The sequence below is a fragment of the Hippichthys cyanospilos genome, chromosome 1 (assembly GCF_059441005.1).
Source record: "Hippichthys cyanospilos isolate Australia breed blue-spotted pipefish chromosome 1, RoL_Hcya_1.0, whole genome shotgun sequence".
Classification (NCBI taxonomy): Eukaryota; Metazoa; Chordata; class Actinopteri; order Syngnathiformes; family Syngnathidae; genus Hippichthys; species Hippichthys cyanospilos.
The window spans coordinates 21,790,001-21,813,663 of record NC_142369.1 but is presented as its reverse complement, the minus strand read 5'-3'; the positions used below and the strand labels follow the sequence as shown (position 1 = coordinate 21,813,663).

At 41.0% G+C, this 23,663-nt stretch overlaps 1 protein-coding gene and 1 long non-coding RNA gene across 6 annotated transcripts in view; one reads left to right on the top strand and one right to left on the bottom strand.

The window, feature by feature from the left end:
• The window catches only part of aopep (aminopeptidase O (putative)), an 88,924-nt gene that overhangs the window by 34,415 nt on the left and 30,846 nt on the right, over positions 1-23,663 (top strand). For 3 of the 5 annotated variants that reach the window (XR_015865924.1, XM_088417540.1, XM_088417528.1), the window contains 6 exons: positions 5,328-5,430; positions 5,985-6,092; positions 6,562-6,605; positions 11,337-11,397; positions 19,327-19,389; positions 20,226-20,306. Coding sequence is in view for 3 of the 5 variants with exons in the window: in XM_088417540.1 (XP_088273666.1) it covers positions 5,328-5,430; positions 5,985-6,092; positions 6,562-6,605; positions 11,337-11,397; positions 19,327-19,389; positions 20,226-20,306 (460 nt within the window). In the remaining 2 variants the exon portion in view is untranslated. Of the gene's footprint in view, positions 1-5,327; positions 5,431-5,984; positions 6,093-6,561; positions 6,606-11,336; positions 11,398-19,326; positions 19,390-19,497; positions 20,073-20,119; positions 20,307-23,663 lie in introns of those variants that run through there. The other 2 variants (XR_015865926.1, XM_088417552.1) reach the window with 2 other exon arrangements.
• The window catches only part of LOC148429668 (uncharacterized), a 5,792-nt gene continuing 374 nt past the window's right edge, over positions 18,246-23,663 (bottom strand). Inside the window, exons 2-4 of the long non-coding RNA XR_015865932.1 lie at positions 19,462-19,594; positions 19,298-19,365; positions 18,246-18,375 (exon numbers count right to left, since the gene is read on the bottom strand). This is a non-coding gene — a long non-coding RNA (uncharacterized LOC148429668). The remainder of the gene's footprint in view (positions 18,376-19,297; positions 19,366-19,461; positions 19,595-23,663) is intronic.

Sequence of the window (23,663 nt, the reverse complement as noted above, 5' to 3'; positions counted from 1 at the left end):
ACACTTCACATTCACTTTTCCATCCCCATTGTATTCAAAGCAATGATGCCATTCACCATCTTTTCTATGACGCTGACATCATCGGATTGCGGGATGACGTGTTGCTGTGTGAAATAGCTCACCTTTGCTGGAGTCTGTGTGAAAGGCGAAAATGTATAAACGCCGGGTCTCTGTCAAAGAGGCTATAAATTCAACACAATTGTGCAGGAATTCTAATGGTATTACACTTGGGTTCTCTGTACATGAAAGTCCCGACAGATTAGGATTGAGCGTTCGCTGGTAGGATAGGCTCCAGCTCACCTGCTACCTTACTGAGGACAAACGCTGTAGGAAATGGATGAATGGGTTTGCTTTGCCAGTTGAGGAGTTTTGCCATGCGACCGAATGAGAGAAGGATTCAACTTGGAGCAGTGTCTCCCCCTACGACACATGCGATTAGCAGGATACGGATTAGATTTCTTTGCAGCTGACAGGCTTGAATAAACAGAACCAAAAAAAACAAATCAGCAATTTGCTCATGCATAGTCCTTTAGCTTGTATACATCACGGCTGATTGTGTGATAAATGGTTTACCTACATCTCCAAGCCTTAGGCATGAATGGAACACAAGGGTCACAAGAAGGTTGAAGAGGCAACATGTTGCCCATTGATTTTGCCTCTGGCACGGTTTTCCCATTCACTGTCCACTTCACAACTGCGTGGCAACAGGACACAAATACACACCGCGGCTATCACAATGCGTTGAGGAAAGATTAAACAGAATGCCGCCAGGGCCTCAGAATGGGAAGCACAGTGAGATCCACAAGCAGGTCTACACTCACAAAGGCTAAATGTCAGGTTTTGCTGTCCAAGTTCAGTGGGTCACAATTGACAGCCGCCCGTCCGGCAGCGGGCGGCCAGTGGCCAGTGTTTATCAGTGCCTTTCAGATGAGTTATATTTAGGGTGGCCTGGGCCAGACACCATTCTCCCTGCTGATTTACCGGGCTGCTGGGAGCACTGCTCTACCTTATCCGGTTTCCACAGTCAACCCAGTGTAATTTGTCAGGATACGGCTAGCGGTGCTATAAACCTCTCCTGTGTGCACGTGTGTGTCTGGGTGTGTGTGTGCGTGTGCGTGTCTGTCCCTTTGACATTAAGTTCTGTCAGTAATAGCTCCTGATTTTCTCCCGCGCTTTCCCCTCGCCGCTCAATCTCAGACACACCCAGGTAAATAGATGTACGCGTGGCTCCACACACACCCAAAATCGACACACACCCGCCCTCTTGCACATATGGCCTACCAGGCAGATAAGAGAAGCATTTATTCTGAAATACACGAGCCTATTGTGTGATTCTCCGAGGCAGCAAGCAGTGATTCCTCTTAAAGCTGCACTAAATCATCTTCGACAAAGAGAAACAGGGATTTACACGTCCGTATATGCCAGGTCTGGACAGTGGCAAGGGCGGAGTTCCTTTGTGTAAGACGCCAGTGATGGATAAATGTTTTTTTTTTTCTCCCTTGCTGCACTACACCGCTGATGTGTTTGCTGCGCATATCTTGCAGAAATACAGCTTTTGTCATTGTATTTGTCCCATTCCTCTGTTGCTCTTTGGCTCTGTAATCCCTTGCCTGACACTCACTTTCCACATAAATTCCACTCACACTTGCTGTATGATTTCCCAGGGATAGCGCATATCCTGCTGCCTGCAAAAAAGATCTGTTTCACCTTATCAGCAGTAGCAGACATGTCGACACGACTGGTATGGGAGTGGACAGCCAGCAAGGAAAACCTATGATAAATAATTTAAATATCATGCAAATTCTTTCAACTTCATTTTCCTTCTTTGTGCATATGTTCACTGCTTCAGCATCACAGAGATTTTTTTTTTTTTTTCTTAAACCCAAATCAGGTCACTCGGTGTCATTTATATGACAGACGCAAATGCATACACAGAGTAGAACGCCCTCAGATGCATGATGAAAGTCCCTCGCAAGAGTTGTCCGGTCAAATTTAGAAATTCCAGGAAGCTGATGACTTCCTCTCAGTCCACTGAGAAAACCAAACATTCCTATCTTTCTCCCATTCTCCGTTTCTCCCACACGTCCTCTGCTCACACTCAGACTTAATTGACTTCATGTGACTTAACCTTTCTGTTCAAGGTCCAGGGCTGACAATTGAATAAAAAGGGAGGCAATTAAAGGTTAAGGTGGCCAGTGCACATAATGCAAATGTAAATTTTGTCAATCATGTGATTTTTGAATGGTGTCATGTTATCTGTCGAAATATATTTTCCTCCTTAGTCGGGCTGCACAATTAATCAAATTGTAATCGCGATCATGTATTGGCTGCCACGATTAATTAAGATGATCCTCGGCGATGTTAACATTTAAAAAGCTGGCTACGTAATGTCAAATCAAGCATTTTCAGTCATCCTACCACCAGGGGGCAAATGCAAGGTTTAGACTTCATTAAGTTTAAGAAATAACAAGCGAGCAAATCTTGCAAAAACAACGGCAGTTTGGTTTATGCTTGACGCATTCTGCAAGTTGCGCGCTCCTCCTCACAAGGGTTGCTGAGTGAACGGCGCCTAAAGCAGGTGTTTTACTGACATTACAATGCAAAACAGAGTCTACTGATCGCATTCACTGACACATGTTCTTCCTATCAAATCTGTCCCTGTGGGAACCCAGTTCATAACTAGAGTTCCATCCACCGGCGACTCATTTTACCTCTAAAAACTTGGGCCCCGGCTACTCGCGATACTTAAAAACTATGGGTCCCGACTGAAACGTGCCAAAAATTGCACGGTAAAAAGAACAAATTAAGTCCAAGGTTCAAATTGCATTTACAAGATGTGATCAAAAAACAACAACAGATATTAACAAACGTCACTCCAAATAGGGATAGGGATGATCGGGAAAATGTTTTTCCTGTTGAAGGTAGAACCACAGCACCGTACAGAGCAGGAGGTTCAAACTCGTTCAAGCTTGCAAGCCACATGTAGGACAATTTAGTCTCAATAAAATCATGGTATACATATATATAACTTTAAAACCAAAACTTCACATTTATTATTAATTTCAATACTGCAGAAAATACAAAGTACATCTTTATTAATCATAAAATATTAACATTACCATTAATCATAAAACAGTTCAAGTTTGCATTTATTAATTAGCTACACGTGAATAAATTACCATATTAATTAGCCACGCGTGCATTGTTTATGTCAAGTGAGTAGCAATTAATTACTGTACTAATTAGTATGTGGCATGTACGCTCTGAAATTAGTTTTTATTGGCAAAATTTTTACTGGAGCAACATACACCCCAGCAACCAGAGGAGCTACCGGTGTAGCATGCGCCCCAACTTTGTAACACGGTTTAAAGCTCAAAAAAGTTGACTTTTTATGATAGGGCCTGTTTTTGGATTTTTTTTTTTTTTTTGTATGCCTCAAATTCACAGAGATGGGCAGTCCATCAGCACTGACGGCCGGCCCGTCACTGACAGACACCTGTTTTGCAGACGGATCGACGAGTGACGGGAGCGCTTCAAAAAAACGGTCCGATGCCTTCCTTTGCAGACAGTCAAACAAGCCAGCTGTTTTGCCTCTTTGTTTGTGGTGTTGCTTCCTTACATTGTCTATAATATGGACTTTCTAAATGGTGGACTGTGCAGTTTATGTGGGAAATGACTAATCATAGTTCAATACTTCCAGAGTAAGAAGCCCGCCGGTCTCCTGTGGCGTAAACTTCAATCAATACACTAACACAAACAAATACCATACAGTTGCTAATTAGAACAAGCTGAGGGATTTATGTATGTATCATATGATTTATGTATCAATTAATTGTCCATGCATGATGACATATACAGTACACGTTAGAAAACCAAAAATTTTGATATTTGAATAACGCCAAGCACTTTAATGGAACTCACCTTTCCAGTCTCCTAAATTTCCAAAATGTCGATTCCCAGTAGATCCCAGTAGGTCTCAGTAAAAGTATTCCGGTAAAACAGTTTGTCCACATGTATAAATGTATACATTTACATGTATTAAGTCATGAATTTTGCTCCTGAAAACCTTTTCAAAATTTCATCAGATAAGTGTTTATCCTCACGGTTTTGATTGTAGCTCATTAGCATGCAAGCATTAGCCGACTAGTATACTTCAGTAGTTTGCCGTTTAAGGACACAGAAGAAGTAGTAGAAGAAGACAAAAAAGTGTTCATCCACACATTTTCAATTGAGGCACAATACCATGCAAACATTTGTTGACTTGTATAAATATAAAAATCCAGATGAGACAGACCTGTCGTCGCAGACAGAAAATGACGCATATTTTTTAAACGGCCGTAACTCATAACCCGGTCTACTCATTACTATTTGATCTGGCTTGAAAAAATGGCGGACCGACAATGACGGAAGGACTGGCGAGGCATTGAGGATTGACAACTGTCGGACCAGCAAAAAAAAAAAAGATGCCCACCTCTGCAAATTAATTTACAAACACATCTATGCAAACACCTATTAAATACTGTAATATATAGTTGGTGTTCCTTTAATAATGTTTAATTGAATTAGAATTGAATTTCCAAATTAGAAAATCAATATACTACCTCCAGATGGCCAATCCATTGACTTCAGGCTTCCTGTGCAGCAACCATGTGACTTTAGACACATGTTTTTGGATTTCTGGTCTGCCTGTGTGTTTATTTGACATCCCTGTCATGAGGTGGAAAAGTGGTATCTGGTGATGAGGGGGTGTATTGATTAGTGGGCCAGGCGCCTGCCGCATCGATTTGTCAGCGGGGCCATCCTTCAAGGCCTTCCTATTGGCACACTGAGTTAATCTGCTCAGCCAGATCGATACAGGCTAACTGGAACTATCATTGCACAGCGTCTCACGTCACTCACCTGTTTGCCTGGGATTTATCGGGTTTGTGGGTGTTTGTTTATGTTTTTTACGGGGTCTAAGGAATGATTTGTATCTCTATAACAGGGAAGTCCGGCACCGGCTTCTGTGCGTGCTCACGGAGTCACATATTCCTGTGGTGACTCACAGGCAGTAAAATGAAAGCAGCACTTTGCTATGAGGTCATATAAACTCCATATATTGTGCTTTTATGAATTTTCAGGCTGCTTCGGGCAAAGCATGGCAGCAAGGTGTTAACCACTGAAAAGACAAGCTGAGTTCTTGAATTTAATGCTGCTGACATTGTATTTTTACGCTTTTACACACACACACTTACACACACAAGTCTGGAATGAGTCTTGACTGTGTCGTTGTGTTTCATTCATTGTGAAGTATATTGTTTTGTTTTGCTCTATTGGTTTTTCTGCAGACCCAACCTGGAGAAAACAGGCCAGGCCAGCGAGTCTGGCTCCTCCACTGTAAAACATGCCCTAAACCCAGAAAAATCCTTCCTGCAAGTCCACTACCTCAAGGTGAGTTCATTGGAAAATAGGACACATTTTGGAAAAGTAGTTGAATGAAGACGGATCACCAAAAATGACAGCATCAAGCTGGAATTGTACATTGAGGAAAATATAGCTCTGTTTTCTTATCACACCATGTAGTTTCATAAGAGGGTTCATCCCAGTAGCACTTATGATCAGTTTAGTTTTGTCAATATTTTTTATGGTATAATCTCAGAAAATGTCATTCCTATAATAGATGCCTTTTTCTTTCCATTTTGTTTTGACCAGAATTTTCACTTGTACCAATATGGAATATGCAGCAGCATATTTGATATACGTTACTTAAAAAATCTAGTTGACCAAATTGAAACGTCTCCCCAATAGATACCTGTCCTATTCCACTCCTCTCATATATGCAGTCCCCAATAGAAACCTCTCCAATTACACTCCTCTCATATGTGCAGTCCAGTAGATAAACAACCCTGACCACTACCTTTCCAGCTATGTTTGAAGACTGTGAGAATCATCCCAATGCATACACAATTAATAAATATGTTATCTGCTTCTCCCATCCCTTGTAGGGCTACTTCCTCCTCATGTTTTTGGCCAGTAAAGTTGGAGAGCAACAATTTATTCACTTCTTCAGAATATTTGTGAAGAAATACCACGGGCAACTTATTCTATCTCAGGTGAGCCTCCAGTTTAAGGACCTAATTTCCACTCCGTGGCGTTAATTGGGAATCTCCATGGTGGCTCGCAGCTTCCTCCGCGCCTGTTAATCAAATCTCAGCTCCGATTTCAACCGTTTAATGTGACCTGTCCTCCCAGGCGCAGTGTTATTTCCATAAATTAATTGGATGCTGATGTGCTCAAAGCTCGACTGCCACTGTGTTACTCTATATCCCCCCCCCCCCCCCCCCCCCAAATTGATGACCATACAGTACATCAGCTTAGTGCCGTATGTTTATTCTACTGATGTCTGAGCAACCGCACCTGTGTGAATGCCTGTGTGATGCATTCCACCTGGCTGCTGTTGTCTTCTCACAAAGTAATGGCCCTAATCTAAACAATTTGGCATCAAACACCTAACCAAGGTCTTACACACGCGCTTACACAACTCCCCTAATGCATCCATTTCTATCGATCATTGTTTGACAGGATTTCCTGCAAATGCTGTTATCTACCTTTCCTGACCTTGCGAGGTATGTACTCCGCATCAAGTGCTTATGGGGAATGCTTAGTTTCATGAATAATTGACTCAGAGACACAAGGCTTTATGTATCCGGGCTAGGCTTAAGTATTTGTTGGCAGTGTTCCGACTTTACCAAAATACTCGATGTCCTCATCGGCTACATCGGGTCACAATTCTACATTGGCTATTTCCCAAACTTTTTCCATCCCAAAATGGGAACATGGTATTTCCCCAGACTCCAAATAGGCTAAAATATAGCATATCATCATAAAATCGATATATACATATGATTACAAACCTGCGGCACATTGACCCTTGTGGTCTGCACTCTCCGAAAATATGTATGTGAGGCAAATTGAAGACTAAATTTCCATGGATGTGGATATTCATCTATCCAATTTCTTAGCTTCTCTTATTATTTTGCCTACATGTTCCCGTAGTTGGCTGATGACCAGTCCAGGGTGTACCCTGTCTCTGGGTTAGACTGAGGACAAGCATTTGAGTGAATGGAAAATGTGTTCCTGTTTGATGATCAGTAAAATAGCTGGCAGAATGGTATTTTTGATGATCCAATAAAGGAATGACCCATTTGCGCGTTTGGCTCTCTGGCAGCGTTAGTCCTAACTGAGCATTATTTAAATGCTTGTGTTTTAGTATAGCTCATGTTTTGGGGTACAGTTTGTCTTGAGTAACTTAACATGTTATGATTTGGCGCCAGACTTGGTGTCAGTAGTATAGCTCATGTTTTGGGGTGCAGTTTGTCTTGAGTAACTTAACATGTTATGATTTGGCGCCAGACTTGGTGTCAGGAGAGTCTGGCCGGATTTGGCCTTGATTCTCATCGATTCCGCTCGGTGAAGGCTGGGCCCCAACATCAATCCTTGTAAGCACAAGTCTCATCCACTCCAGTATTAACTGAAGTGTAAAAGGACAAGCGCTCCTCCCCGCTCTCCACCTCTCTAATTTTCAGCCTCCTCTCCGGCGCTGGCTTAATCACTCAATTCTCTATTTCTCATGATTGCCTCATTAACCTCTCCCACTGCCCGTCTCTCCCTTCCGCGTCAGGCCCCGCTTACTTGCATCTGTCTGCTCGCGGCGCTCGCCTCTGCGGCCTCCAGCACCATTCTGTCCGCTTTCAGCCTTGTTGTTTTTTGTCTGTCGCTCCCATGTGCCTGCCTGACGAAGAGAGATTGATTGAATTAAACAGAGGAAGTTGGGGATGGTCAATATTTGGGTCTGCCTCTTCCAGTAAACAGCCCACTAGAAGAGACACATCGGGGATGTGAGTGGGCACTCGTTGCATTCATGTTCGAGACGTTCCCTGCGGTACACGGCGCTAAACCATCCAAACATAAAAAATAAGGAGTGTGGGGGAAACCGCACACATTAAAATAAGTCACTGATTACTACTGAGAATGCAGTCAGTCAATCTACATGATCAAGTGATTAACAGAGGTGATTGCTGTTTATGTCCAACATGAAAACAACTGGCTGCTCTCGTGAAGAATAATTTGGATTCATCCATTTCCCCTACTGTTTATACTTATTAAGGACACTGGTGAGCTGGAACCTTTGGCGAAAAGGCAGGGTACACCCGGGACTGGTCGCTTCACAACCACTCCCATCCACACCTTCGGGCAATTTCGATTCTTCCTAGAATTAGAATTGAACAACTAATTGAATTTGAATCAATTATACATAGTAAATGCACGTTTCAATTTGTAAATGCTGCAGTTTGGGAGAATCATTTGTTTTTGTTGTCACTAGCATTTGTGTAACATTTATTCTTTTTTATGCTGTAAATTGACATTTAGTGCTCCAAAAAAGGTGCCCCTATTGGTTTATTTATCTTGATCAATGAGCAGTTGAAGTGATAAAGCCACAGATTTGTTTGCATGTTTGTTGTAAGCTAATTTATTACCTACTGACATATGTTAAAGCTACACTTGTTTGGTAGAAACGTGTATTGTTGTCATAGTGAATGCTTAAAAGACTGCAAGTTAAAGTGTTTACTAAGGTGACAGTAACTTTTTTAATAAGTCATTTATTCATGGTTCAATGGACTTTATTTTGGCCGAACCACTGAAACCTAAAGCATTCACGTAAAATAAATCCAATAACATTCATTGAAATTAAATTAATCCATACTGCAGGGATTGTCGGTTAGATCATTTTTAAAAAAGTGTTCCTCCTTACTATGACTAGATAGCGACTCAAACCTACAGTTTTTTTTAAATATGATATATTCCCTTTTTGAAGAATTTTTGAGAGAGGAGATCAGGCGGACATGCTTCCTTATGTCTGTGTAGCAGCAAGAATGGTTTTTGTAACTGTTTTACATTAGTGATTTCTATTTGTATCCATTTATACTAAATTTCCATTAATTCAATGCAATGTGTTTGGAGGTGGAACCAACTGTACCTTCATACTCACAGGGATCTAGGTTGAAATATGTAATGTCTGTGTAGATAAGCTTTTACTTATCGATGAAAAGTGTTAAAGGATTGCATTTCCTGTAGTATTTTTTTTCTTTCGCCTCTAGCATGCACTCGGTTAAAAAAAACTTCAAAGAACACTCAGCTGCTAGTTAAGCTAACCTATAGCCTGCAATTACGAGACACCACGGCCGCTGCTGGCGTCAGAGATGATGGAACTGTGCTTGATCTCTGCCAACCTACCCCCCCACCCCAACACACACACAGACATACAACACACACTGAGCCTAAAGCAAGAACATTTGTTGAACAGTCTTAAATAACTAGTTGTATGCCCACAGTGGGTGACAAGATTGTATCATGCGCTGCTCACAAGGGCTGGTTAACGGTGTACAAGTGAAAAAGTTTCACTGCTAAACAACAATTAGGTAAATTTTGCCAGTTGGAGCACCAAGAAAGCGTGTACGGATGTCTTTTGTTCTTCACAGAAATGTAAGAAACAAAGCACTCAAATTTGAGTAGATATACTGTATGTGATTTCCGAATAGGAGACGTTTTTAGCCACACCGAACGCGTAAAATCGTTTCACAATGGGGGTTGGGGTTGTTGTGCAGTTTACAGTGGATTGGGAAAGGAGAGCACCAGCGCGGAGCCAATCTTCTCTTAGACATTTGTGTGTGTGTGTGTGTGTGTGTTGCGTGCCCCTCGCTTGGCAGAAAAAAAAAATGTTGCAATCAATAGTATGCTGATACTATGCTAAATAATACTGTGCTGTTAATGCTGCACTAATGCTATTTTGGCACAATAACTGCAATTCAAAAGCTGTTAGAAAAATGTAAGTAAATACTGCACATACCAAGATCCTCCTACACCATTCTACAAGCCAGGTGCTCATAAGAAACTCATAAGTACTATAGAAGTAAATACTACTTCACGTCACAAAACTAAGAGGTTAGTAGCTGAAGAAAAATGCCCGCCCCACCCAGTAGCAATATACATCATTAATGTGCTATTCATCCAATTTCCATGGTTCATTTCTATACAGCGAAGCTTACAGGTATAGCCTCTCCTTCAGTTGCGATTGTGGGATTTGTCCCAGCTTTCATTTGTAATTATGCGGCAAATCCACTCATGTATTGGCAAAGCAGTCCTCCGTGAAATTATGATGATCACAGACTCTGATTGTCCGGCCGTGTGCTCTCAAACACATACGTTTGCCACTTTGACTTTTTCTCCAGTAAAACTCTGTAAGTGAAATGATGTTGTATTCTTGGCTGACTCGCCGCAAAATCGCTTCTCCCCAACTCTGGAAAGAAATTGAAAAGAAGTGGGCGTGGCTCCTTGGATAATCCGGGTGTGTGTTCTCTACACGGGTTCACACAAATGAACAAGGGTGTTCATCCTCACTGTGATGTTACACAGAGAGACACGAGAACGTAAGTCCCTTATTATCTGCTCAGCGGGACCGGTGCTGAGAGCGCAGGAACGAGCAGGGATCCTTAGCAGTGGGTTAACGTGCAACATAAAATTAAATTTGGGAGGTTTTAGTGTGAGTAATTAACATTGGAACATGGTTAAGAACTACCAAAATTTGAATTCTCAGCATAGGGGCTCAATATTGAACAATTACTAAAATAAAATACATCTAGTTAAAAGGATTAACTGCCTTTGTAATAGTGTTGATTGTAAAGAGACTTTATCTGATCAGATGGGAGATTGATGGCTTTGAATCTGTACATTAAACAGAAGTTTTGAAATGTCTCTTACTTTTACGTTAGGAAATAATGTTCTATGTTTACTTTATGTGTGTTTATTTTAAACAAAGCTTTGACATTAACGTTTAATTACAAAATAACATATTTCACGGCTTCACCGACACGCATTAATGAGTCAGCCTAGCCAAGTGTGGAATTCCCCTAAAGCTCAGACTATGAATAATGATATGGAAATATGTTGTATTTACTATGATCCTTTGTGTGCACTTTTACTATAAACACTCGTGGAATGTTTGCGTGCATGTTTGTGATTATTAAACAGTGGGTCACAGCGTGTGTGCTGTGGCTTTCTAGGCTGCACGCGTCTCCTGTTTACTCTCCCAACATACATTCAAATGAACTCCTTTGTCTCTGCTTGCTTCTGTGGGTGTGCTCCACGTTTTGTTTAAAGTATTGGCATGGACCCCAAATCTGCTGTTAACCTAAGAATATTCTCCCAGAGCCTTGACTTTGTGGAGTCTTTTGGGCAGTAACAATCATTGCCTCGATAATAATAGGGGATGTACTAAGGCTTCCTTCATTGTTTTCCAGAGCAGGCCTAACCCTCGACGCTATTTATGCCGACTGGCTGGATCGACCAGGAATTCCCAAGGTGAGGTTGTCTGTTTTCTTTTCTACCTGTGTAATTGTTCATTTTAGTATTAGTACGCCCATCCTTTAAATGGATCATTGCTGCTCGAGTATCTGCACCGCACATGTAATGTTTCTCTGTCTTGCATGAATCACTCCACTTATGTTTTCGCTCTTTCCAATTATATGAGAAGCACTAAGTCACATGCGTCTTATTAAGCATTTATTGCGATGCCTGGCAAATGCATTCCAAGGCCAACAATCTCAGCCTGTGTCCATTGAATAGGTAGCAGCGTATGGATTTTCCTCATTTATTTTTATTTTTTTTACGTTCACCTGCTATTTGTATTGCAACAACAAGAAAAAAATGTATTTGTGCATCATTCTAAAATTGGAAGACATTTGGGCATCTCTATTCTTGGAAAACAAGCCTTCCCCTTTTCTGATTTCATGCTATATATTCATCAGTAAGAATAATTTCAAGAATAAATTCAAACGAATGTTGGCTTTCCGTAAAAAAAAAGCTAGCTGTTTAGCTATCTCTTACCGCTTACCAAGAGAACAAACTTACTTTTGTAAATGAGGGGAAAAAAATCTTATCTGGGTCATATTCATAACAGAGTTGCTCAAGGTAGAGCGAGACACATTTTTTGAATAACTATTACTTGAACTATTATGTTTATTAAAGCACATTTTCCCACAGTTACAAGGGACTAATGAAATAAAATTTACTATATATATATATATATATATATATATATATATATATATATATATATATATATATATATATATATATATATATATTTTTTTTTTTTTTTTTGCAATTCAGTTTGGTCATAAGGGGTCTAGTACAAGAGGAAATGGCATTTTGTGGTGTTAAGTCAAGTTAATTTGTATAGAGCAGAATCACCACAGTCTCAAAGGGCTTCACAGGTGAAAAAGAAATCAGACCATCACAAAAACACAACGGCATCCCTTGAATAAAGCTCCCAGAAGTGGAAGGGGAAACTTCAAAACCCCATCTGTGGAAAATAAGAAACCTTCAGAAGGGATCGCAGATGGGAGGAGTCCGCTTCCAGGCTCAACAGGTTGCACTAAATGCTGAGCGCTCGGGTGAGCCCATCCTAATGAAAGTGCCGCGGAATTGCAGAGGTGGTCTATCTTAAAACCGTATCGGTAGATCGGTGCAGGTCCCCATGACAGCATTCAATTCGTCTCTCGTCATCTAGCCCCCTCTCCAAACTGAAAGAAAGAAGAAGAAAGCTGCAGTCAGACAGACTCATTAACTAAATGCTTGAGTGTACAAATAAGTTTTTAATTAGGATTTAAAGATTTCATATTTGGTCATTTTAAATCTATTTTCAAAGAATCTTTACTTTCTGCATGTATTAGGATTATGTATGTGGATTGTTTCAAATGTGATGGGTAGATGTAAAATATCCTCCAGTTATGGAATGGTCCTTGTTTAATTTTAATTGTGAAGATGAGACAGAACAAGTCAACCTTGTGTTTTTGAAGTGCCAACGGTGGAAAAAAGGACAAATGTGAGAATGTGTCAAGAAGTTGAAAAACAAGGTACCAAGGATCGTTTAAAAGTAGACTAACGAAACTAAAAGTGCTTAAAATGGATTTTTACTCTTCAGCTGAACTCTTCCCAGTTTTGATGGGTAATATAAACAATATGTATTTGGTAGAATATGTGTTTTGTAATGTAACAGCACGTGGGATGTCAAAATGGGCAACGTTGTTGCTTCTTGCCATTTTGAGACAAAACACATCACAATGCAATACATGGCAAATGTATGCCAAGGCCAACGACATCGACCTTTATGCACTGAACAGGAAGCATTATTCTCATTGTAATTTTCGCAAAAACAACAGAAGAAACTTTCTCAAAAAGCAGAAAAAGACAATAATCTGACAAGTCATCAGAAAATGGCATGAGGTAGCGACAAAAACAAGCCCAATGTAGAAGAAGCAAGTCAACAATGTCGAAAGTCAGTCAGAAATATGTCAAATAAGTCAAAACGTAGAAATAATAATAATAATAGAGAAAAAGAAATAGGAAATAACCTTAGGAAAAATAAATAATAAAAAAGAAGTAATGCTCCGTTTCAATAGGTAGCCCATTGATCTGACAATGTTTAATATTGTTGGGGTTTATTGGTGAGCTTTATTGTACTCAAGGCGGAATTTTCAAAACTGCGCCTATATTGTAGCACATTCGATTGCACTAAATGAAGTGTTTAATGTCTTATGTCGTTATTATTCAACGTAATACTAAGCCTCTTTTATCTTTAAGTCGATCCAGTGCAGCAATTCTAGTTTACTTTCTTTTTATTAACTATCTGAAGGCCACTTTGTGTTTCCTGGGGGCTGTGACATCATCGACCATGTGGCCAATATTGCACATATCAATCATCCCGGACGGTGAATCAACATGGGAATGAGAGGCTCCATTCATCAACAACATATGAAGTCACACACGCTTCCATTGGACGGTCATCTAAATCAAACCGCCTGTGGTCTGAATCACAAAAATTTGGGGTTTTGACTGATGGTTTTGCAAATGAAACACATCTCTAACATTAGCGGGGACACTTAAAAATGGCGCGTGATTATTCATCAGTGGGCGTTGTTTTTGGATATGTCGTCCCCATAATCAATCCTCGCTCTGTGCTCGTTCAGTTTGCTTTTTTTCCCCTTCATGACGACTGAGCTTAATCAGCAGTGTATGCATGTTTGTGTTGCCGTCTGGGTGGGAGCCTTCGTTTTGGAGATGATGTAACAGGAGCCTTTGGGTTCTGAGAGACTGGGGGTGGTGCTTCTCACAGACTAAGGGGCAGACTTGTGTTTTGTCATACCCGATTGGACCGCCGCCGAGGGCTTTTTTTCTTGTGTTTGATGTGGCGGTCATCGCCAAATCAGATCAGCCCCAATCGATGCAAACCTTTTACAAATGCATGCACTTGTATATGCTGTGTACACAAGACACAAACATGCTTGGAAAAAAAATTCTGACTCTTGCTTGATCTGCGTCCACGCGATTTTTAGCGGAGGCTTGAGTTGAGGAAAGGCAGGAAATATTAAACAATGACATTTAGCTGTCCTGCAGCTAGAGAACAGAAATGGAAAGGCAAGTTCCTGCTTATTTTGGACACATCAACAGATGACTAAGCGGTCTCTTTGGGACGATGCATGTAGGCTGAGATACTTTGTTTAAATAAAGATGTGGCCCACGATTCACAAGGGCTTCTCGATTAGCCAACGTTGGACGTTTCGTACTAGTGTTTTTATCTTTTGCTGCTAGTAGTTAGACTGTCTGATGTAACCAATTTTTTGTCTAATAACTTTATTTAATGCTTGTCACGTTTGAACATGATGGAAGAGGGAGGGAGTGGACCCATAATGCAGGGAGGCCCTGTTGAAAGGCGGAGTGTGGTCAAATAATAGAGTGCGCTCTAATAATTTCATATTGCGGAGGAAGGGCAAACATAAACAGAGTCAACCACCAAAGTAACAGACTCAAAAACAGAATTCAAAACTCCGAAACAGGCGCGGAAACAACAAAAAATAGGTGAGAGCGACTGAGACAACAGACTATTGAAGCAACGACATGTCAACATCAAAAATGACCCAACAAGAACTGAAAGAAAACAGGAAACTAAATACACTCAAAACTGACGAGCCAACAAAGAAGACTTGAGCACAACGCCGTAGGTCCAAGGAGCTGACTGGCACACATAAGGGAAGCAGTTTAACGAGGACAGGTGGACGCAATCAAACTAACAAGACACTTGATACAAGGGGAACAGAAACTCAAAAACATGTTCAAGACCCCACCATAAACCCAGTACTCGAATAAAAAGCTCAGAGCAGAAAAGAAAAGAAAAAAACCAATAACAACCCAAACACAACAAATACCAATCAAAACATAAGAGGCCTGGGCAATATATCGAATTAATTCGATTAAGACGTATTTTTTAAAACGTAACATTTGAAAATGATCTAAATCATAAAGTTGAGACTTTTTGCAATATTGTACAATGGTTGTTACTACTTAAATGTGGATCTTAAGCAACATATGCACACGCTATGAACCAGGTTTTTTTTGTTTTGTTTTGTTTTTTTACAGAAGCTATTATTGTTCTCTGAACATTTTGGACATGATTTGATTGATTGTTTTTTTTTTGCTTTTTTGATTAAGCAAACCTTTCTTTAGATAAATGTTTGCGTTTAATACTCACGTTAAAACTGATTATGATCGTAATCTTCAAGACTGGACTTAACACAAATGACATTTTGTTTTGGGCCTTATCGCTTAACCCTAGCTTTACACATTTTCACTTGAAAAAAAAAATGTCATCCAGATGACATACAGTAGTTTTTCTATGTCCTGAGAGTTAAAGCTGCCAGCTCCTCTGGAGTCCCAGGAATTGTGCATTTAAAGTTGAGTGGAGTATAAATTACAGTAAGTAATATGGGCGGCTCGGTGGAGAAGTGGTTAGCACATCCACCTCACAGTTAAGGGACCTAAGTTCAAATCCAGCTGGCTCCATCCTTCCTGTGTGGAATTTGCATGTTCTCCCCGAGCTCTCGCGGGTTCTCTCCGGTTCCCTCCCACCCTACAAAAACATGCATGGCAAGTGTACCGGACAGTTTAAGTTGCCCTTAGGTGCGATTGTGAGTGCGAACAGTTGTTTGTCTCTGTGTGCCCAGCGATTGGCTGCCAACCAGCTCACGGTGATTTCGGCCTGCCCAAACTCAGCTGGGCTAGGCACCAGCAAGCCGACCCTTGTGAGGATAAGCGGCTATCGAGTGGATGAATGGATGGTATTATTGTGAAAAGTGGGAGTCCATCTCAAAACTAGTGCCATGTGGATATGAGTGAATGGAATTCTGTCAACATAATAGCAAGATATTTCAAGGCAATATATTTGTAATATAAATACATATGTGAATTTTGCTTTGAACACATTATGATCTGGCATCAAACGGTCGTTGCTTCGTAGTTAATGAAATGGGGTTAAAGTGAGGTGAGCAAAATGAGATGATGGCTGAGAGGTGCAAATCCAGATACTATTGATTGACTGGAGGACCACACTACACAGACAGGGGTGGGGGTGGAGGGTGGGCGCTCACATAGAGGTAGACAAAAGCCTTGCTATTCGTGGAATGGCAGCGGGGATCAAGGTTGCAAAATGAGCTATGTGCGGTATCCCGTTACACAATGCCAATTTACTGCCTCAGCACTCACTGGCTTCTCCGCAGCCCACTCTGACAACTTCCTCTCTGAGCCGCTCTCCATCTTTGCCTGCCACGCTATTTCTGCTGGAGTAGCTTTGTGTCATACACACTGAGGCATGCACTCATAGTATTGAACTTTGTATGTGGCCAATGGAGATACTACAGGCTGAATCACGACTGAGCAGTTGTGGAAACGTAGGTGTTTTTCAGAATCTCTGCCACACGCAGAGACTTAGTTTTCAGTGAGTTTGTCACGAGTGCTCCGTTTCAAATTTCAGTGAAAGCAAGTTCTGTCCGGTACACTCATACGTAAAAAGTTGTTATTCATCAATTTTGTGTTCATGCATTTATTTGCGTTGACACTCATCACGGCTTTCGAAAGGAAAAGCTGCTCGAGACAAGAATGACACCCCTGACTTGTAGTGCATGCATTGGATCCACTGCGCCCTCACTCCATTGAAAAAGCTCAAATGTTCGAATTGTATTCTCAAATTCAAGGTTCAAAGCTTAAGAGCCACGTTTACTTCATAGATATACTGCTATGAAGGACTCAACTGCTGTTTAGCGGGTGAATAAAAATGTGGTTTTAGCGTTTGTTGACGAATGATGCTCTTTGCCAAATAAATAAAAATCATGTTAGAACAAGTAAGGTTTCCTCTCTTGCTTTGAGACTCTCACCTACTTTTTACCCTCAGATTTTCACAATGCTGTGTCAAATGTCAGACAGCCTGACTGTAAAAGACGAAAAAACAGTTCAACGTGTATCAACCAGAACCAAAACTGTGACCAAAAAATAGCTTTTGTGTAGCCTCCCACCCACACCTAGTGTGTAACACTCCCTGTCACAATTAGTAAAATATGCGCTTTAATGGTCGTCATGCTGCGATTACATGGCAAAAGTCCAATGTTCAAACTACTTCCCACCTAAACTGCTAGGATGGGCTCTAGCTCACCCAGGTCCTAAACCTAACATGGACTGGCGATAAGAAAATGAGTGCACTAATGGGTCTTTAGCATTAAACTTTTGCTCACTGGAATTGGTCAATGGTAGAAAGAAAAAAAAATAGACAGAGTAGGATTTTGCCCCCCCCCCCCCCCCCCCCCAAAAAAAAAAAAAAAATCCCAATATTCATTAAACAATAAATAATAAGAAGCAATGCATGTTGTACCCATTCAAAAATAATCATGTACAAAAATCCTGACATTAATTTGTATACTGATTTTACTGCTGGTTTAGGGTTAGGGTTAGGGTTAGTAAATTGTAACATTGTAAATGTAAATTTAACATCATTACCTGTGAAAAATAGCTATTCATGAATTCATTCATTCATAAAATATATTCACACATATATAGCACTAATATGCCATATTTAAGTAGTTAGTAACTATACTAATACAGCAGAAACGTTTTATTTGTAACTACAGTAATATAGCACCATTTTATGGAAAAGAAAATGCTGATAAAAAAAAAATGATATTTTTAAACTTTCTGTTATAAAATATATGCACATAACTTACATTTGGCACATTTTCAATTTCTAAATGGATATGAGTTTTATGGTACTGACATTTCTAACCAGAAAGTAAAACGTCTCATTGATAAGCTCTGCTTCTTACCATGTGGCTGCCACGCCCTCTTAAAGATTGTGGTTCAATGCCGCTGGCCACGAAACATCCATCCAGCCATCATCCTGACCGCTTGTCCTTACGACGGTCACGGAGTGAATGAAGGAGCCAAAAACAGCTTTTACTGTCATTAAAATCCAAAAGCGTATCTATAGATCACACTCATTGACACATATTCCTGTTGTCAAATCGGTCCTCGTGGGAACCCAGTATTCTTAACAACAGTTCTGCCCACAGGTGACTGCTTTTGAATGGAATTTTCTGCAGTAATAGGTTGTACTAAAAAGGAAACGTTGCTTTTAACTTGGTCCACACGGTGCAAAATCTCTCCTCCTCAACTCTGGAACTGAGACAAAACTACAGAAAAGACATGAATAAAGTCGGCATGTATTTACTCTTAGTCTGTAGTCAATATATTTGACACCCTTGATCACAGTGACATTCAATATGTTGAAACGATCACGTAGAAACAAACCCAAAATATTTTTCACGTTTAAAATCTATTTTTGTATTTACATTCCAAATGTTGATGAGAAAATTTACTTGTTGATAAATTGCATCTAAGTAGGATTCATATACGTTAAGTATTCCTGGAAGAAAATCTGCCATTTTTATGCGTTTGGCTGCAATTTCAATTTAAAATGAAAAATGTCAACTAACATCAATCCCCATCGAGTTTATATGTGTAACTTATTGTTTATTTAATATAATTCTTAGAAAAAAAACAACATTGATCTGCCATTGACTTTTGTGGGTTTAAGCCTTGGTGGAGGTCCGGGTTCTGCTGAAAGCCTTAATAAGGTTAGCTTGTACGTGGTTTGTGTGTTGGGGGGGTAGGTTGATGCGATCATTCCTTCTGATGTCAGATATCGCCTTTCATCCACTTCCTCCTCCAAAGAGTCAAGTCGCGAGTTTCCGTCCAAGAAGCGGGCGATTGCACTCCCACCTCCCTCCTCTCCTCCCTCCCCTTTCTGCTCTCTCTCTCTCTCTCTCTCTCAGTTTCTCACTCTCTGTGCACAGCATTCCACTCTGTCCCGATCACTCACAGCTCTTCTTCTCTTCCTGTGCCGTCCAGTGGCTGCACGAAAGGAGCGCCGTGTGGTCTGAGGCGACACTAGTGAAGGAAGTCAAGGAAGAGGTAAGTCTTTATTATCCCCTTGTTTTTCACTTTCAAGTATTTCCGATCACTGGCACTCTCTGCCACTATTACCAGTTATGCAGTCTTGTGTTTCCCCATGTCTGGCAGCATCTTTCATCTTCGCCTCTCGTTTTCTTTCCGTTCTCCAGCCTTTAGTGGAGCGCCCGCCGCTTGTGCATCTGTTGCTTTTCAGTCCGTGTGCCTCCTATCACATTCCACAGAAAGCGCATGTGTGGCTCCCAAATGACCCCCCCCCCCCACCACCACCACCACCACCACACACACACACACACACACAACTTCAACATTTGTGTCAGATAATTGAAAAAGACTCCCAACTGAAGCCACTGTGAAAAAGTGCACATTCAAGACAGAGCTTTTTTGGCTGTGTAATGCAGCTCAGTTTGGTGAGCGCTCCAGGGCTGTACTTTCACTATTAACTCTTTTGTCTCAGTCGTCTGTTTGTCTGGGTTATATATGGAGCATGACGGAGCGCTGAGAGGTTGGAATTAATGTGTGTCGGCAAAAAGAGAGCGAGAGAGAAGGGGAGAGGGGTTGAGACTGTGCACTGTATGTTAAGTCAAGGCTAGTGGCTCACTGAGCGACTGTCTCAAATAAATCCCAGTGTGACTTTCCACTCCAGCGACATCACGCACAGGTTAAATGTTGTGCATTCACCGTCTCCCGCGCCCCCCCCCCCCTTTTTTTTTCACCCCCGCTGCTCTCATAGCTCACTCAACGCTACTTTTTGCTGTTTTTCTTCACCTCATTACGCCCCTCATTTCCCTCCTCTTTGCCCCTACCTCCACCACCCACCCGCCTCATCCTCCCTGCAGGTTGCAAAATGGATTCTCCCCAGTCATCAGGGGAAGGGCAGAAAGCGGAAGCGATTGGAGCCCAAGGTGAACTACAAAGAGGTAAGCAGCTCTTGGTTAGGTTATTAACACAACTTTTACTCTTTATCGTCATCTTGGCTTGTCTGTATGCAGTACTTCTATTTTAAACACAAAATGCCAACTTTTTTGTTGTTTTTGATTTGAGCCTCCAAGGGCAGACTCACTCGCCTGCTCCTGTGGCATTCTGTTCCCACATATTTAACCTGTTAAGCATTTGTATACATCACATGCCTCTAGGTCTACATGTGGTCATGGCCATTGTGTATGTGTTTGTACCCGAAAGGGGGGAGGGCAGAGTAGACACAATTTGGCCGTGACATTCTGCCAATGAAGGTCTGTCTCATTCGCTGCAGTACTTCCTGTCATAGTGGCCTGTATGTCACCCCATGAAATATTGCCCACCTCTTTAAAAAAAAAAAAAAAAGTGAAAAATATCCATGCAAGTATGTGTGTGTGCGCGTGTGGCATTAATTAGGGATCCCCAGGGACAGCTAATCCCTTCCACCCACTAATTGACACACAAACGCGCACATACGCCTGCATCATTAATGGACGCATGCTGATCCACAGAGCCACACAGGGGGCCAGGAGTCATCAGCCGGAGTAACGCGCCGTTTATATATCACTCTCCATGTGCTTCTGGACTGTATGGGGCACTTGACAAACTCTTCTTTTTTCATTTAGTATTTTGTGCAGGAGTAAGGCATTTAATATGATGCAGTGGATCCTCTAACGTCAGCAAAAAAAACATATGCTCCATAAGTCACACAAACCTCTGAATTTTGAGAAGTGTTGTCATGCAGCAGCTGATTCAAAGCCAAGCTTACACAGAGAGAACATCAACACATTTTCCACATCTTACCCGATTTTTCTCGTACATGATGGCGAAAACATCAGAAAGTGTGTGCTTACTGTTCTTAAAGATTGTAGTGCACTTTAGATCAGGAATTTCCGTCAGGTATGCCACAGGAACTTATACAAAAATTGTTTACTTACTATTGATAATATACATATATAGTATCTTTGTTCAACGGTCTATGTTAGTGACATAGTGATAGACAAAACAAATAAATGCCATTCCACTAGATGGCAGAAGATACACCATTAAGGTCTATACTTTTCGTGACAGTTTTGTTTGTGAGAACGTAAAGTATGTACCTTGGCTCAAGGTAAAAAACGCTGCACAAAGGGGACCACAGATTTTTTTCAGTTTGATACTAATGTGGTCAAAGTCAATGGTGTCATCGTTTTTTTTCTTTTTCAGTACTGTATTTAAAAAAAAAAAACTCACTGGAAGAGTGTGTGTTGCACCAATAAGCAGTATTATTCAGTGACAATGCAGTACGCATATTGGCCACAAGCAGAAATGCGAGTTGGTCGAAAGCTCACCCGCTATCACGATCGTGTTTCCATTAATTGCATCTGCTAGGTATTCTAGGACAGCAAGGTAACGATTGCTCAACTTGGCCAAATAGGTTCTTGTTCTGGACTCGCCCCAGCAGTGGGTTCTAGTGGGGATTTGCAGTGTTTGCATATACAGTAATCACAGATGCTCCTTCCACTTCCATGATGTGGGCCTAAAAATTGTGTTGAAGTCCTTCTCAAGCCTGGCTTTTTACCCTTTAATGCTTCTCACATAAGCTACTGTCAGAAAGTGAAGACTATCTAAATCTGTTTAAGTGGCAGTTTATGTTCTTTCAGCATCTATTGCTGCTTGTGGTTCGGTTTCTTCCTCAGTCCAAAAACACATGATTAGCAACCAGTCAGCAGCACAGTCTTAGCGTCAGAGTAGTAAAATGGCCTAGGCCGTATACCCTCAACACATCTGTCCTTGGGAAATTGCTTCTGACGTTTTCTAGTCTCTTCCCCCTAACCAGATGTTGGTCGTAGCACCACGATTGACCTGCGAAAGGTAGTATGTTACCTGTTTCCTTCCTAACTGTTTGAAAATATGAAGGAAAAAAAGTAGTTGTAGGAAAAGAAATACAAGGAAGTAGGCTGTTAGTTACTCACTCAACAGATAAGGATTTGCCATCCCAAATACTAAACACGTTTAAGGGGAAGTAAAAAATAAAAACAAATCTTCACGGTGACATATTCCATGCAGGCTCAATAGTCTTAGTACACAGTATTCTGATTAATACTGGATTGCATTTATGGAACAGGAAATAAATATCAGGGAGCAAACAGGGAGTCTGGTCTGTTAAAATTCATATTTTCGTTGTTCATGTTTTTTTTAATACATGAATGTCACTTCTAGGAAGTTGACAACCATATTTTCACTAAAAACTAGGTTTAAACTGCACATTCCAAGTGTTTCTGAATCTTATCGAAGCTTGACTCATCGCAGGTGTAGTTACTCCAGCCACCACCAGAGCTCACGAAAGCGATGATATAAAGCTAGACTCAAGAGCAGGCTAAATCATAGAAATGCATAGAGATTTCCTAGGCGCCACATAGAATACTCAATGGAAAGCAACATTTTTTAATTTGAGGAGGAGATTATCACAGCCCCTAACCTTCACCAACAGAGGATCCAGACACACCGTGATACATCCGTGAAATCCCTACACACAGGGGTGCACATAATTTTTTTTGCGAGTTACTCACATGATTACTAGGACGTAGTGTTTGATACTCGCCCTTTCTTTCATTTAAAGTTTTCATCAATGTCATTGTCAGTCTTGCTCCCACATTGTGCGTGCTGTCTGTGTGCACACAGCGCTGTTGCGTTATTCAAACCTATGTCCTCAAAAAGTTTCATAAGTCCATCAGTTATGGTTTGTGCGGTTCAGTCGGGACTCACTTAATTAGTGCAAGGAAGTCCAAAGGAACTTCTACGTCACTGTTAAGTGACAACATAAACATAATCTCATTCACTGACCCCAAAAGCGATTGGTTTTCCCTCTTTGTGTCATTGTCATCAAGACAAAAATAACAAACATTTTTACCCCGTTAATTTGCACTGTAACGTGTACAACTATATATTACTCTGCGGTGTCACGATTCTATCAATTTACTTAAAAGTTCAAATGAATACTGTATGTACAGCACTACTCAAATGAAACATGCAATTAAGTGTCATCCACGCAAATGTTTCCCCAAATTGAGCTTGTTTTGTTTCCGAAAGTTTAGAGAATTTTTTTTTAATTTATTTTTTTAATCGCGCAAGTTGGTAGTCCCTGCGCAAGCGCAGTTTGACCTTTCAGGGACTCCAGTGGAGCGGAGACGCATGCAGTGAACAGGGCCGTTGCAGTGGCTTGTAACAGCGCGATGTCAACATATAATGTCAACAGTTGGAACCTTTTGGTTCTTTTTCATTACATCCTATGGGAAATCATTGTTTCGAGGCAGCGTCCCACAACATACTGTGTTGGA